At 45.0% G+C, this 16,353-nt stretch overlaps 1 protein-coding gene across 4 annotated transcripts in view; it reads right to left on the reverse strand.

Moving 5' to 3' along the window:
* PFKFB4 (6-phosphofructo-2-kinase/fructose-2,6-biphosphatase 4) overlaps positions 1–16,353 on the reverse strand; it is a 118,670-nt gene that overhangs the window by 52,492 nt on the left and 49,825 nt on the right. Inside the window, exon 1 of one of the 4 annotated variants that reach the window (XM_068251976.1) lies at positions 3,463–3,634. The exons of 1 other annotated variant lie outside the window; for it this stretch is intronic. In XM_068251976.1, the coding sequence (XP_068108077.1) occupies positions 3,463–3,568 (106 nt within the window). In that variant the 5' untranslated portion in view covers positions 3,569–3,634. Of the gene's footprint in view, positions 1–2,253; positions 2,266–3,462; positions 3,635–16,353 lie in introns of those variants that run through there. 2 more of the 4 variants (XM_068251980.1, XM_068251979.1) reach the window with 2 other exon arrangements.

Genomic DNA, 16,353 nt, shown 5'->3' on the forward strand with positions numbered 1-16,353 from the left:
CACTCCAATTTCTTCCCACATTCCAAAAACACATACAGATAGGTTAATTGGTTTCCCTCTAAAAATAGTCCCTACACTATGATGGTCACACGAGTATGGTAGGACATTAGACTATGGCAGGATTAGATTGTGAGCTCCTCTGAGGACAGTCAGTGACATAACTATGTACTCTGTAATATGCTGCAGAAGATGTCACTGCTATATAAATACATAATAATAATATGGTAGGACATTACACTATGACTATGATAGGATTAGATTGTGAGCTCTTCTGAGGACAGTCAGTGACATGACTATGTACTCTGTAATGTGCTGCAGAGGATGTCAGTGATATATAAATACATAATAATAATATGGCAGGACATTAGACTATGGCTATGGTAGGATTAGATTGTGAGCTCTTCTGAGGACAGTCAGTGACATGACTATGTACTCTGTAATGTGCTGCAGAGGATGTCAGTGATATATAAATACATAATAATAATATGGCAGGACATTAGACTATGGCTATAGTAGAATTAGATTGTGAGCTCTTCTGAGGACAGTCAGTGACATGACTATGTACTCTGTAATGTGCTCTTCTGAGGACATGACTATGTACTCTGTACAGTGCTGCAGAAGATGTCAGTGCTATATAAATACATAATAATAATATGGTAGGACATTAGACTATGGCTATGGTAGGATTAGAGTGTGAGCTCCTCTGAGGACAGTCAGTGACATGACTATGTACTCTGTAATGTGCTGCAGAGGATGTCAGTGATATATAAATACATAATAATATGGCAGGACATTAGACTATGGCTATGGTAGGATTAGATTGTGAGCTCTTCTGAGGACAGTCAGTGACATGACTATGTACTCTGTAATGTGCTGCAGAGGATGTCAGTGATATATAAATACATAATAATAATATGGCATGACATTAGACTATGGCTATAGTAGAATTAGATTGTGAGCTCTTCTGAGGACAGTCAGTGACATGACTATGTACTCTGTAATGTGCTGCAGGAGAAGAGGTCAGTGCTATATAAATACATAATAATAAGAATATGGTAGGACAATACCAGGGCTGTGGAGTCTGAGTTGAGTCGGGGCAATTTTGGGCACCCAGAGTCGGAGTCGTTGATTTCATAAACTGAGGAGTCGGATGATTTTTGTACATAATCCACAGCTATTAAGTATTAGAGTTGTTAAGTATTAGACTAAGGAGTCGGGGTCGAGGGGTCGGAGTCAGAGCCATTTTGGGTGCCTGGAGTCGGAGTCGTGGTTTCATAAACTGAGGAGTTGGAAGATTTTTGTCCCAACTCCACAGCCCTGGACAATACACTAGGACTATTATTATTAATTTATAAAGCGCCAACATATTCCGTGTTGCTGTACAAAGTAAGAAACAAACATGGGACACATAATAATACAGACAATGGTGTACACCAATATACAAGATACATAATTGTGACACAATACAAAGAATGATACAGCATACAGAATACAAAATACAGAATTGGTAATAACAGTGATAAAAGTAACATGATGAATAAAATGTATAATGATTTCCAAGACACAAAAGGGGGAGAGAGCCCTGCCCTTGCGAGCTTACAATCTAAAGGGAATGGGGGGAAACAAGAGGAGGGGTAGTATACGATAAAATATATAAAGGCAGTGTGTTTTAGGATACCTAGTACGACTATGGTAGGATTAGAGTGTAAGCTCCTGAGGACAGTCAGTGACATGACTATGTACTCTGTAAACTGCTGCAGAAGAGGTCAGTGCTATATAAATACATAATAATGATATCCTCCCCCCACCTGAATGTACTGTATATATATATATCTTAGTGCCCTCTCCATGTAGTACCTGTATAGATACGCATGATCCTGTATATGATCCATACCAGTCCCCCCACCCTTTCCATGCAGATCCTATATATATATATGTCAGTGCCCCCCATATATACTATACATATACATACAGCACTGAGGGGGAATAGGGATCTCTGCACAGTGGCCACAATGTAGCGATCCCGGGAATGGAACGTTGGGAAACATTGTAGCAGAATCTGATGATTGAGCTTTGCGCTGGGATAGATGCACTGTATGTGCCAGGAGGATAGTATCGGATGGATGGATGATGTGGGGTAACACATATGATATATACAGAGCCCCGGGTAACCCCTCGCTGGGCACCGTGCACTGTGACATCTGATGAATGGATGATGTGGGGTAACATGATGTATACAGAGCCCCGGGTTACCTCTCCTCTGGGCGCTGTATAATGTGATGGATGAGGGGTAACACATATGATGTATACAGAACCCCGGGTTACCTCTCCTCCTGTATAATGTGATAGGATAGATCTGCTGGATGTGGGGCAACATGATATATACAGAGCCCCAGGTTACCTCTCCTCTGGGCACTGTGAGATGTGCTGGATGTGGGGTAACACATATGATATATACAGAGCCCCGGGTAACCCCTCGCTGGGCACCGTGCACTGTGACATCTGATGAATGGATGATGTGGGGTAACATGATGTATACAGAGCCCCGGGTTACCTCTCCTCTGGGCGCTGTATAATGTGATGGATGAGGGGTAACACATATGATGTATACAGAACCCCGGGTTACCTCTCCTCCTGTATAATGTGATAGGATAGATCTGCTGGATGTGGGGCAACATGATATATACAGAGCCCCAGGTTACCTCTCCTCTGGGCACTGTGAGATGTGCTGGATGTGGGGTAACACATATGATATATACAGAGCCCCGGGTAACCCCTCGCTGGGCACCGTGCACTGTGACATCTGATGAATGGATGAAGTGGGGTAACATATGATATATACAGAGCCCCGGGTTACCTCTCCTCCTGTATAATGTGATGGGATGGATCTGATGAATGGATGATGTGGGGTACACATGATGTATACAGAGCCCCGGGGTACCTCTCCTCTGGGCGCTGTATAATGTGATGGATGAGGGGTAACACATGATGTATACAGAACCCCGGGTTACCTCTCCTCATGTATAATGTGATAGGATAGATCTGATGGATGAGGGGCAACATGATATATACAGAGCCCCAGGTTACCTCTCCTCTGGGCACTGTGAGATGTGCTGGATGTGGGGTAACACATATGATATATACAGAGCCCCGGGTAACCCCTCGCTGGGCACCGTGCACTGTGACATCTGATGAATGGATGATGTGGGGTAACATATGATATATATACAGAGCCCCGGGTTACCTCTCCTCCTGTATAATGTGATAGGATAGATCTGCTGGATGTAGGGTAACATGATATATACAGAGCCCCGGGTTACCTCTCCTCCTGTATAATGTGATAGGATAGATCTGCTGGATGTGGGGTAACATGATATATACAGAGCCCCGGGTTACCTCTCCTCCTGTATAATGTGATGGATGAGGGGTAACTCACATGATATATACAGAGCCCCGGGTTACCTCTCCTCTGGGCGCTGTGCTGCACCGGCAGCCCGTTGTTATACGGCACCCAGATCTTCTTCAGCGGGTTCTGCGTCAGCTCCCGGGGCGACTCTGCTGCAGCCATGGCCGGACACACAGCGGACTCAGCACCGGGGATCAATGGAGAGCACCGGTCACACCAGCCACGCCCCCTCCTCACTCTGGCCCCGCCCCTTCCTCTCCTCTGATTGCTCGAAACACTTCGTACGAGCAGCGGAGCGACAGAGCCGCAGAGCTCCACCCACGTGGGAGGAGCCAGCCCCTGCACTAATAACCCGCCTACATATGCCCGCCAGGCTGAGCTGCATTGCTCCACCCACATGGGATGGGCCAGCGCCTGCCGTAGTACCACGCCTACTTGTGTCTGCCTGTCTGAGCTGCATAGCTCCGCCCACATGGGAGGGGCCATCTTATGCTGTAATACCCCGCCATGCTGATCTGCATAGCTCCGCCCACAAGGGGAGGGTGCTGCAGCAGTAATGCTCCTAATAGCTGCGCAGTGGCCTCCATTCACCGGTATTCACCCCATGCGTGTCCGCTGCGTGCCCCGTGCGTGATCAGCCACCCCCTGCACTGACATTACCCCGCCGCATGCCATCACTGACTCCTCACACTGTCACCTTCAGCTAGACTGAAACAAGCAGCGACTTATAACATTACTGCATATGGAGGCTACAGAGCAGCTGGGGGGCCACTGTATAGTGCTGCCCCCGAGCATGAGGTAACACCTCCCCCCACTATAAGCCAGATTCAGTATTAAAGGACCACCATCACCCAAAAAACTAGGCAGTAAAAATCTGACAGGTTTTGGTCCAGTCAATCTCCTCATGAGGGAGTCTGAGGATTTTTTTTTGTTTTGAACAGCATTTCCTGAAACAGCAGTTTAACTGCCAAAATAGTAAGATAAAAGCCAGCCTCTCTACTCCACTTGCTATTTTGTCAGTTAGACTTTGCTGTTCAGGAGATGCTGTTGAAAAAGAAGTTGGAGATGGACTAGCCCTAAACCTGTTGGTTCTGTCAGATTTTAACTGACTACTTTTTTTGCAATAGTGGCCCTTGAAGTAACCAGATTAGGTAGCAAGAGGTGCCCCAGTAACAGTTTTACCCCCATCCTCACTATGGATAGTAGATGTGCTCCATATCCTCATGATAGGTACATTATCCCCTCCCTCTTATATGGGCCCCTCCATTAGGTTGCCCCTCCCTCAGTATAGGTAGTTAGATGCACCTCCAGGACTTCAGTAGATGTGCCTACAAAATACCAAAGGACACCTGGAAATATGGCAGCCAAGAAAACCGATAGAATGTCGTGAAGGATTGTAAAATATCGGTATAAAATACCGATATTTTACTACAACTAAACCTAACCCTACTCTCACACAGAACTCTCCCAGTGGCGTAGCAATGGGGGTGGTGCAGAGGTTGCGACCGCATCGGGGCCCTTGGGCCAGAGGAGGCCCCTCCCTCAACTACAGTATTTGTTCTTTTTTGGTCCTGTGTGGGTAATAATCACTTCTATAGATACTTTGAATAGTGGTAATCATTAACAAGCTCTTCCCCATCCCCTTCTTGCACCTCTGACACTGTGGATGTCCTTGATTGGTTTTGGTGCGATAGAGATATAGATAGATAGATAGATAGATAGATAGATAGATAGATAGATAGATAGATAGATAGATATAGATCTATCTAGCTTGGAAGGGGGCTCAATGTAAAACTAGCACCGGTGCCCACAGCTTAGCTACGCCACTGAATCCTCCCCCTGATGCATAACCACCCCTCCCCCCCCCCCCCCCCCCTACCTGACACCTAACACTAACAGTCCCCCCACACAATCACCCTACCTTATGCCCAAGCAGCCTTCGCCCCCTACACAAATGCCCTACATGACGCCTAAGCACCCCCACGCCTACCCCCTCCCAACAATAATAAAAGAATCTAAAGGTCGCCACTAATGGTCCAATTTCTAGCGAAAAATCATTCGAGCGATCAAAAATTCTGATCGGATTGGTTGTAAATAATCTCCATTGATGGGCACAATCGATTACGAACGATTATAAAAAAAAAAAATATAGTCATCCAATTGGATTTTGGTCAAACCAAAATTTGGATTCTGTAGTTGGTTGCGATAGACAGGAAGCAAAGATTGGTTTGAATTATCTGATCGCTCGACCGATTTCTCGCTAGAAATTGGATCGTTAGTGGCCACCTTAAAGCTGCAAACACCAGTCAGTCAGTTACCACTCATTTTTTTCGATCGATACTACAATTATTTTATGACAAAATAAAGACCAATATTGAGGATCAGTCATTAAAGAGAGTCTGAAGCGAGAATAGATCTCGCTTCAGACCTCATATATAGCAGGGGCACGTGTGCCCCTGCTAAAACACCGCTATCTCGCGGCTTAACGGGGTCCCTGTCCCCCCAAATCCCCTCCGTAATGCGGGGGAGCGCTTCCGCATTGGGGCAGGGCTAACCGCCGCAGCCCTGCCCCACGCGCGTCTGTCAGCCGCGTATCTCCGCCTCTCCCCCGCCCCTCTCAGTCTTCCTTCACTGAGAGGGGCGGGGGAGAGGCGGCGATGCGCGTCTGATAGACGCGACTGGAGGCAGGGCAGCAGCCGTTAGCCCTGCCTCCAGGAAGAGAAATTCAACAACCAACTTTGCGACCAACTTTTGTGGGAGGTGGGTTGGGGGTGAAGGGACCCACGTTCAGCCACGGGATAGCGGCGTTTTAGCAGGGGCACACATGCCCCTGCTATATATAAGAGCTGAAGCGAGATTTAGTCTCGCTTCAGTGTCTCTTTAAATACACTTCATTTTACGATGGATAAGACGTTTTGTCTGATCGAATGTCTATTTGAAAAAAAATTAAAAAAAAAAAATTGTACAGTGCATGTCGATTAAATCAAAAGAGATCTTGTGAAACTACCTTAAAAATACACATAACTAGAAGACAGAATCCCTCCGTAACATGGCACATTTTTCTGGAACAGATTATTATCCTAAGTCAAGGATCATGAGCCAAGTAGCACTCATACCACAACAACCTCAGGCTTGTTTCAAGCTTTGTAAGCTGTCACACACATGTATAGGTCAATTTCATTCGCAAATATTTCTACACAATTTTGTTTTGTTTTGTTTTTTTAATTAGAAAGTACTGTATAAAATGGTTAACCTGAATTTCTGAATGCTCTAATGCTACGTACACACTTGCGATAACTATCGTTTACAAGGAACGATAGTTACCAGACGAACGATATTGGAAAGATTGGTATGCAACGATGGGATGCAGCGATTTTCATACACATTTTAACGATCGTTCTCGCAGGAAAGAACGATCAGAAGGAAATGTTGCGTACATATTTATATATATATAAAATAAAAAAAAACCCACTGACATGGAGTTACAATAGATACAAATATATAATTGTTAACTTGAAAACAAAGTTTAATTGAAATGAGCAATGTAACAATCTTTACGGCTGTGCTACAAAGGAAGTACTAAAGCTGGGCAGAATTCAACGCAGGCGCATTGGCCCTTGTAACGATCGTTCTCGGCCGATGTCTGTACACACTATAGTTTTGTAACGATTGTCGGTAGATATGATCCGTCAGGTTGGATATTTCCATCTTCCCGATGTTGTTCTTTTGTCGTTCGTGTTAATGATCGTTGGGTAAAGTTTTTTCCCAGATTGTCGGCAGAACGATCGTTAATTAGCTGTTTCAAACGACCATAGTCGCCAGTGTGTACGCAGCATAAGGCCCAGAGCACACCAAAACCTCTAGCAGATCCGCAAAAACACTAGAGGTTTTTGAAGCAGATTTCAGAGAGATTCTAGGCATGTTTAGGCCCCATTCACACCTAAAAGCGCAAAACGCGGGCGATTACCACCGGCGTTTTGCGGGAGTGATTTTTCCGCGATTAACGCAGAAAAATCACTGGACAGTGCAGCGATTTTTCCGAGATCGCAATTAGCGCTTCTATAGCACTAAACGCGCTCGCCGGGAAATCGCCTGGAAATGGTGCAGGCTACACGTTTGTGTTTGGCGATTTGCGTTAATCGCCCGCGATTAACGCAAATCGCCCAAGTGAGAACGGGCCCATAGGGTATTATTTCACTAGCGCTTTAAAGGAATACGTAAGTCACGTAAAAAAAAAATGACTTTTACTCACCCGATGCTCCCCTCAGCCCCCTGCAGCTGAACGGTGCCCTCGCCGTGTCCCTCTGATGCACCTGGTCTCGCCGGCGGCCACTTCCGGTTTGGCCGTCACCGGCCGACAGGCCGGGAACGCGGCTGATTACCCGCGTCCCCGGCCGCAATAGCGCCCTCTATAATGCTATTGCGTCCGGGGACGCAGATAATCAGCCGCGTTCACAGCCTGTCGGCCGGTGACAGCCAAACCGGAAGTGGCCGCCGGCGAGTCCTGGTGCATCATAGGGACACGCCGAGGGCACCGTTCAGCTGAAGGGGGCTGAGGGGAGCCCCAGGTGAGTAAAAGTCTTTTTTTACACGACTTAAGTATTCCTTTTAAAAGCGCTAGCACTTGAGCATTTTGCCGAAATCACCGGCAAAATGGTCTAGCGTGAATGGGCCCTTAGTGAGATTTTCTAAACATGGCTAGCGGTTTTTGGAGCGTTTTTGTGTAGCAGATTTCATATATTGTTACAGTAAAGCTGTTACTGAACAGCTTCTGCAACAAAAACGCCTGGAAAACCGCTCTGATCTGGCGTTTTTCAGAGCAGTTTTACACTTTCCTATACTTTAACATTGAGGCAGAAATGCCTCAAAAATCCAAAAAAATTCTTTGATGGAAAAACGAGCCGCTCTGGTGTGCACCATCCCTTTCACTTTCATTAGCCAAGCGGTTTTCCCCCTGCAAGTGTTTTAAAAAACGCTCCAGAACCGCTCTGGTGTGCACCAGCCCTAACTGGAACTAAGGAAGTGTTAGTAAAGTCTGAGTCGACATGCATGCTGTCTGGGAGGGACTGTGTGAGAGAGTGGGTGAGTATAGGTGATGGTTGTGGTTGTAGTGATGGGATTTGTCCTGTCAGCACCTAAAGCATAGATTGTAACTGACCCTTTTTAGAGGGAACAGTTTCTCTATAATGGTATTTCTACATGCTACAGTACTTAATAGAATCTTATATACTTAATAGAATCTTATAGATGCTTTGAATTATCATTAAAAACCTATAAAGGATTGTTTCTATACAATTTATGGACCCAGAGGCTGCCGACCGATAGGACACACTACTGGGAGCTGAAAGATGCTCGCGGGTTAGTAAAAATCATTTTTTTTGGGCAAGCTCAAGTGTGCTTTAACTCCGCTAAGCTGACGCCTCTGGAAGATGCGCTCCACGCCACTCTCCATCTTCCCCACTCTTCTGCCTTCACAGCAGAACTTCCACTTCAGAGGGTGTGGGCAGGATGGAGAGTGGCGTGGAGCGCATTGGCGAAAGGCATCGGCAAGTTACACCCCTCTCAGTGGCGTAGCTAAGGAGCTATAGGCCCCGGTGTGAATTTTACATGCTCCGCCCCCCAAGCACTCGATACATAATAAATTGATACGGCGCACCAAAACCTTCCAAGGACAACACAGTATCAGAGGTACAAGCAGGGGATGGGGAACAGTTTGTTAATGATTATTATCATTCAAAGCATCTATAGAAGTGATCATTACCAGCACAGGTCCAATAAAGAGCTAATACTGCGGTTGAGGGGCGCCCAAAGGCCCCGATGCAGTTGAGACCTCTGCAACTCCTACTGCTACACCACTGACCCCTCTGCACGGCCGGCACCCCTGTACACACTGCTTTTTGCAAAATATATATCTTTCATCCCCAATTCTCATACTTAAAGGACACCCGAGGTGACATGTGCCTAACACGCATAACTATGCTGTGTACTTTTTTTTTTTTATTTCTCTGCCTGAAAGAGTTAAATATCAGGTATGTAAGTGGCTGACTCAGTCCTGACTCAGACAAAAAGTGACTACAGTGTGACCCTCACTGATAAAATTCCAACTATAAAACACTTTCCTAGCAGAAAATGGCTTCTGAGAGCAGGAAAGAGATAAAAAGGTTCAATAGTTCATAGATTTTTTTTAGCTCTGGCATCCTTCAATGAATGTGTCATTGAGCAAAAATAAAAAGCAGTTAAAAAAAACTTAAAAAGTACATTTAACATCCTTGTCGGTTATCCCGAGCTGAGCTCGGGGTAACCTGCGCAGGAGGATTGCTCTGGCCCTGCTGGGCCGATTTTCGCAATTTCTTTTTCTACATGCAGCTAACACTTTTCTATCTGCATGTAGTACGCGATCGCCGCCGCTACCGCCCCCCCCCCCCTCAGAACCCTTGCGCAGCCTGGCCAAGCAGTGCCAGGCAGCGCTGAGGGGTGGATCAGGATTCCCTCCCGACGTCATCATCGCAATAGTCTCCATGGCGACGGGGGAAGCCAAGCAGGAAATCCCGTTCTGAACGGGATTTCCTGCTTGCGCAGATCGCCGGAGGCGATCGGTGGGGGGATGCTGCTGCTCAGCGGCTATCATGTAGCAAGCGCTAGGCTAGCTACATGATTTAAAAAAAAAAATAAATAATAAAAAAAAAAAAAAATTAAAACATTTTCAAAAAAGTGCTGCGCCGCCCCCTTGCCGGCCTAATTGGAACGGCAAGGAGGTTAAACATAAAATCAAACTGTGGAATATCTTAAAAAGTCATTTTTAGGAGAAGGAGGATAGATACAATCGTTTATCTCACCAGTTTATTTTTGCCTCGGGTGTCCTTTAATCAAGCTCATCTCCCCAACTGTCCCTCTTTCAGTACCGATGTATAGATCTAATCAGGTTACAGGACACCTGAAGGGAGAGGGATATGAAGGCTGCCATAGTAAACAATACCGGTTGCCTGGCAGTCCTGCTGGATCTCTTTGGCATCAGTAGTCTCTGAATCACACACCTGAAACAAGCATGCAGCTAACCCAGTCTGACTTTAGTCTGAGCACCTGATCTGCTGCATGCTTGTTCAGGGGTTATGGCTAAAAGTATTAGAGGCAGAGGATCAGCAGGGCTGCCAGGCAATGTGTATTGCTTAAAAGGAAATAAATATGGCAGCCTCCATATCCTTCTCACTGCATAGATTTAGGTCTTCCTGTGATTAGAATACATTTTTGTGACTATAAACTTTATTTCCTTTCTCTAGATTAATATTTTGCTTATTTTCAAAAGCGGCGTTCAGAGAAAGGACAAGTGTGGTTTGAATAATAAAGATACAATGTTTTTGCTCTGGAATTTTTGTGGATTGTGTGATTTGGGGTGTGGTGGGCGTGTCCTAAATGTTCCCCACTTTCTTATCTCAGAACATTGGGAGGTGTGCAAGGGACAACCATAGCCAAACATGTGACATGGAAACACGTAATGCAGAATTCCTGGAGAGATAGCGAATAGACGTCCAGCATACACAGCTAGAAAACCTCGGGAGACCACCAAACGATGTGTGCCATGCCGGGACGGTTAATGAGATTATTATTAATACAGCGCCAACATCTTCTGCAGCACTGTATAGAGTACATAGTCATGTCACTGACTGTCCTCAGAGCAGCTCACACTCTGACCCTACCATAGTCTAATGTCCTACCATATTATTATTATGAATTTATATAGCACTGTCATCTTCTGCAGCACATTACAGAGTACATAGTCATGTCACTGACTGTCCTCAGAGCAGCTCACAATCTAACCCTACCATAGTCTAATGTCCTACCATATTATTATTATTATTATTATTATTATTATTATTATTATGTATTTATATAGCACTGTCATCTTCTGCAGCACATTACAGAGTACATAGTCATGTCACTGACTGTCCTCAGAGAAGCTCACACTCTAATCCTACCATAATCATAGCCTAATGTCCTACCATAGTATTATTATTATGTATTTATACAGCACTGACATCTTCTGCAGCACATTACAGAGTACATAGTCATGTCACTGACTGTCCTCAGAGGATCTCACAATCTAATCCTACCATAGTCATAGTCTAATGTCCTACCATAGTATTATTATGTGTTTATATAGCACTGACATCTCCTGCAGCACTTTACAGAGTACATAGTCATGTCACTGGCTGTCCTCAGAGGAGCTCACAATCTAATCCCTACCACTGTCATAGGTGTATGTGTGTATCATGTCGTTTGTGTATTGTAGTCTAGGGCCAATTTAGAGGGAAGCCAATTAACTTATCTGTACTGTATTCAAAATAAGGAGGCGCCGGGAGAATAAAAAGAGGATCAGATTAAAATGATAAAATTGTGGGTGGCAATGGTGGACTTGCTCACCTTACAAAAAGCACAAGCACTGGTTCAGTGTAATAAAAACCATATAATTTAATTATTACTCCTTATCAAAAAACAAAATTGCAACGCGTTTCACGGATCTCAAGTCCGCTTCCTCAGGCAACAAAATTCACACAGGCAGGAGCAACAAATCTTTGTCAAGGGTGTTGCATGAAAAGAGAAGGCGTGTCTATCCTGTGTTTGTGGGAGGAGCCACAGTAGACCTGCCGGCAGGTCTACTGTGGCTCCTCCCACAAACACAGGATAGACACGCCTTCTATTTTCATGCAACACCCTTGACAAAGATTTGTTGCTCCTGCCTGTGTGAATTTTGTTGCCTGAGGAAGCGGACTTGAGATCCGTGAAACGCGTTGCAATTTTGTTTTTTGATAAGGAGTAATAATTAAATTTATATGGTTTTTATTACACTGAACCAGTGCTTGTGCTTTTTGTAAGGTGAGCAAGTCCACCATTGCCACCCACAATTTTATCATTTTAATCTGATCCTCTTTTTATTCTCCTGGCGCCTCCTTATTTTGAGTACATTTTTGATCCACCTGGTGGATGGGTGTGACACCCCTCTTTTTTTCCTCTACGGAGAGCGACTTCTTTAACCTGAACGAGGACAGGTCTAATCTCCTCGTCTGCGACTGAAGTGGTTGCCCCTATTGGCAACCCATACTTGTGAGTATAAACATTTTTCCTATAATTGTGCCAAATATCTAACGATAATACACTATTGGGGGCTCTCGATCTCTTCTTTTCTTCTTGTTACATATCTGTACTGTATGTTTTGGGATGTGGGAGGAAACCTGAGTGCCCGGAGGAAAACACACAGACACAGGGAGAACATACAAACTCCTTGCGGATAGTGCCCTGGCTGAGATTCCAACCGGGGACCCAGCGCTGCAAGGCGAGAGTGCTAACCACTACGCCACCATAGAGATGCAAATCGCTCTGAGTTCATACAGCATTATTGCACAAATATAACCTTTTGTGGAGGAGAGTAAAGCTAAAAACTTTAAATAAATATCAAATTTATAGTGGATCTCCAGCCAACAATGAAAGGCCGGCACTGCTGCCTAGTCCCTCGAGGCCATCCTAGAGAACCCGCATCACCTGACTTCCTCTGCTTGGCCCCGCCTCCCCTCTTTACCCGGAGAAAAACGCCAAGACTGCAGTGAACATCTTGGCGTTTTTGTTTGGGGTGCCAGGGCCACATGCCGGAAGTTGGGAGATTCGGGGTCTTTGAGGGACAAGGTAGCGCAAGTTACTGTAAAAATTTATTTTTCAGGAAGGCTGCTAGATTCCAAATTTAGGCTGGAGATCTGCTTTAAAAACGATGACCGTGCTGATTGCTAAACATTACTGGTACTAATACATGTAGTGGGTTAGAGGATTGATCTAGGCAAGTAACCTCAATTCACACTTTCATGTAAACTTAAACACCCCCAAACACACACATAAAAACCTACATGTTTCACCCCCTCAAATGGGGGGTTTCGTCAGGCTCTAAAAAATAAAAAATCCCCCATGAGGAGATGGACTAGTCCAAAACCGGTTTCTGACACATTTTATCTGCTTCCTTTTTTCACTATCGTGGTCCTTTAACAGTTTAAGCATGATCAAATTTTACAGGGGTGCAGAGCCTCAAATTTACAACCTCTGCCCTCCACTCTCCCGCCAGTGTCCCAGTGCCGTGAGTCAGTATTTTACTGCAAGTATTATGCAACAAACTTTTTACTGTAACCAATTGCAATTACGAAAAACAGGATAATCCCCTGGACACTCGTCATGCTAATTCCCAACACTATTATTCAATAAAGCAAGCAAATCAAAAGAGAAAACACACACACACACACACACACAAACCATACACACACACACACACACACCATACACACACACACACACACACACACACACACAATACGACAGTCACTCCAAAAATGTGACCAGCAATTTATCAGAGAAGCAGATAGGAATCACCAGAAGACAGCCAGAAAGTTCTTCCTACACAAGTTACGTAAAATTACCAGAACAGAGAGGGGGTGGTGTAAATATATAATGAACACATTAACATACATGATTAGTCCACATGAACACCACATGCATGATGAACACCGGCTTGTCACGCATGTCGCTGCACGCACCTAGGAGTGAGTTGTACGCCGATACTCTGCTTGTGACTTGCTCAACAACTGCAGGTCGTTTCAGGCAATATTTAAGTGGCCACTAATGATACAATTTGCTGAACGTTCATTTATGAACGACTCTTTGTATGAACGATCAGAAATCATCATTTGGGACCACTAATGGATAAAAATCTTCTAACCAATCCGATCAGATTAGTGAAATCGATCCAAAAATCGGATGTTACAAACAGGAGGACGAGGGCAGGGTGAGTGGCCATTGGTGCGTGTGGCAAGGAGCGTGCCCTTGGGAAGGGGGTCGTGCTCCAGCCCTTGCGTCCGTTTTTTAACAGGCGGGCTAACTAACTAACTAGTCACATTATCATTTGCGTAGTCTGAATATTCTCATTCAAATTTTCAGCTGAAGAAAAAAAACAAATAAAATAAGACTGCCTACATCCACTTTTTTTTTTCTGCACTGGACAGCCTACATCCACTTTTTTTTCTGCACTGGACATACATATTGCAAGTCGCGACACCAAAACTATTAAACATTAATTATATGAGTTCAGTTGAGGTCAGTAGAAACCTGTGCACAAGGAGATGGGAACTGAAATCCAAGAATTTGCTGACCTCTAGTGGCCAAACACTATAAACAAAATGAGTTCAAAGTTTAGAAATACTGGTAATTACTATTATTATTTATTGGATTTATATAGCACCAACATATGACGCAGCGCTGTACAATACATAAGATTCTAGACAATGATAACAGGTGACCGAGAGCACAATACAGGTAATAAGCATAAAGATACACTATGCCAGATCCTACACAGGAGTGGAAGTCCCAATAATACAAGTTCACATATTCTGGGTAGAGTGTACAATCAAAGTATGATACACAAAGGGAGAGGGCACTACCAAAGGCTTACAATCTAGAGGGTGGGGTGGTGACATGAAAGGAGGGGTGCAGCATAGAGAGGTTCTCAGCAGTTAGGGCAGGCCTCCTTGAGGTGAGTTTTGGGGCAAGCCTGATGGGCAGTGACTTGAGCGGCGCGATTTGCTCGCGGAAACCGCGTCAACGAATCCGCATGCGGTTGCGGATTCGTTGACGTTTCCATGCGGATTTTCACGCGGAATCGCCCGCGGTTTTAACAACGCGATTTTAACCATGTCAATGCCGGCAAGCATTGACATGGGTTTTTAGACGAAATCGCACGCGGAAACGCCGGGAAAACCGCAAGACTAAAGAGCTTGCGGTTTTCCTATTTAGTTACATTACCGACAAATCGCATGCGGGTGTGCGGCGTGCGAATTCTGACGGCTCTGCTGTGCAGATTTTTTCTGCATAGCGAGCCGCACAGAATTCCTGACAAGTGGAAAAGGCGCCATCCACTTGTATTGGTTGAGCGAATCTGCATGCAGGAAGCGCATGCAGATTCGCTCGAGTAGAAACGAGCCCTAAGAGAGTTCCACAGGCAGCTCTAGTGAAGTCTTGCAGTCGTGCATGGGAGTGTGAGATGTGTGGGGTGGTGAGGAGGAGGTTGTCGGAGGGGCGAAGTGGGCAGCCGGGGGGTGGTAAAGGTTTTAAAATTTTTAAAGCGTTCAGCAGTCCACACTTGTTTAGTACAGGTAATAAACTGCATACCTCCCAACTTTGAGATGAGAAAGAGGGACACTTAAGCCACGCCCATGCCATACCCCTAACCACGCCCCGTCACACCCCTAGTCACGCATACCAGAAAGATTTAATTAGAAAAATATGTAGTTTTATAATTCAAACCACACTGGTCCTTTCTATCCTGGTTCATTTTCCTTCATAGTAACATTCGAAAATTAGTAATATAACCATTTAAAAGATGGGAATAAAGTTTAGAGTCAATCACATTTTTTAGTAGAGAAATATATATATTTACATAGAAAGAGGGACAGTTGGGAGTTAAGAAACTGTTCTGCGTCTTTGTCACGATGATGTGTTGTGAAGATGATGTTCAATTAACTAAACAAACACAGAACATTTATATTGCGCTTTTCTCCTGGCGGACTCAAAGCGCCAGAGCTGCAGCCACTAGGGGGCGCTCTATAGTCAGTAGCGGTGTTAGGCCAGAGCTGCAGCCACTAGGAGGCACTCTATAGGCAGTAGTAGTGTTAGGCCAGAGATGCAGCCACTAGGACGCGCTCTATAGGCAGTAGCCGTGTTAGGGAGTCTTGCCCAAGGTCTCCTACTGAGTAGGTGCTGGCTTACTGAACAGGCAGAGCAGAGATTCGAACCCTGGTCTCCTGTGTCAGAGGCAGAGCCCTTAACCATTACACCATCCAGCTAAACAGGCTTTGGGCTGGGAGCACATTTGTTTGAATTGCCAGCATTTGTGGTCCTTTCCTCATAAAAAAAAAACAAAA

This window comes from Hyperolius riggenbachi, chromosome 9 (assembly GCF_040937935.1).
Source record: "Hyperolius riggenbachi isolate aHypRig1 chromosome 9, aHypRig1.pri, whole genome shotgun sequence".
In the NCBI taxonomy this organism is placed as follows: domain Eukaryota; kingdom Metazoa; phylum Chordata; class Amphibia; order Anura; family Hyperoliidae; genus Hyperolius; species Hyperolius riggenbachi.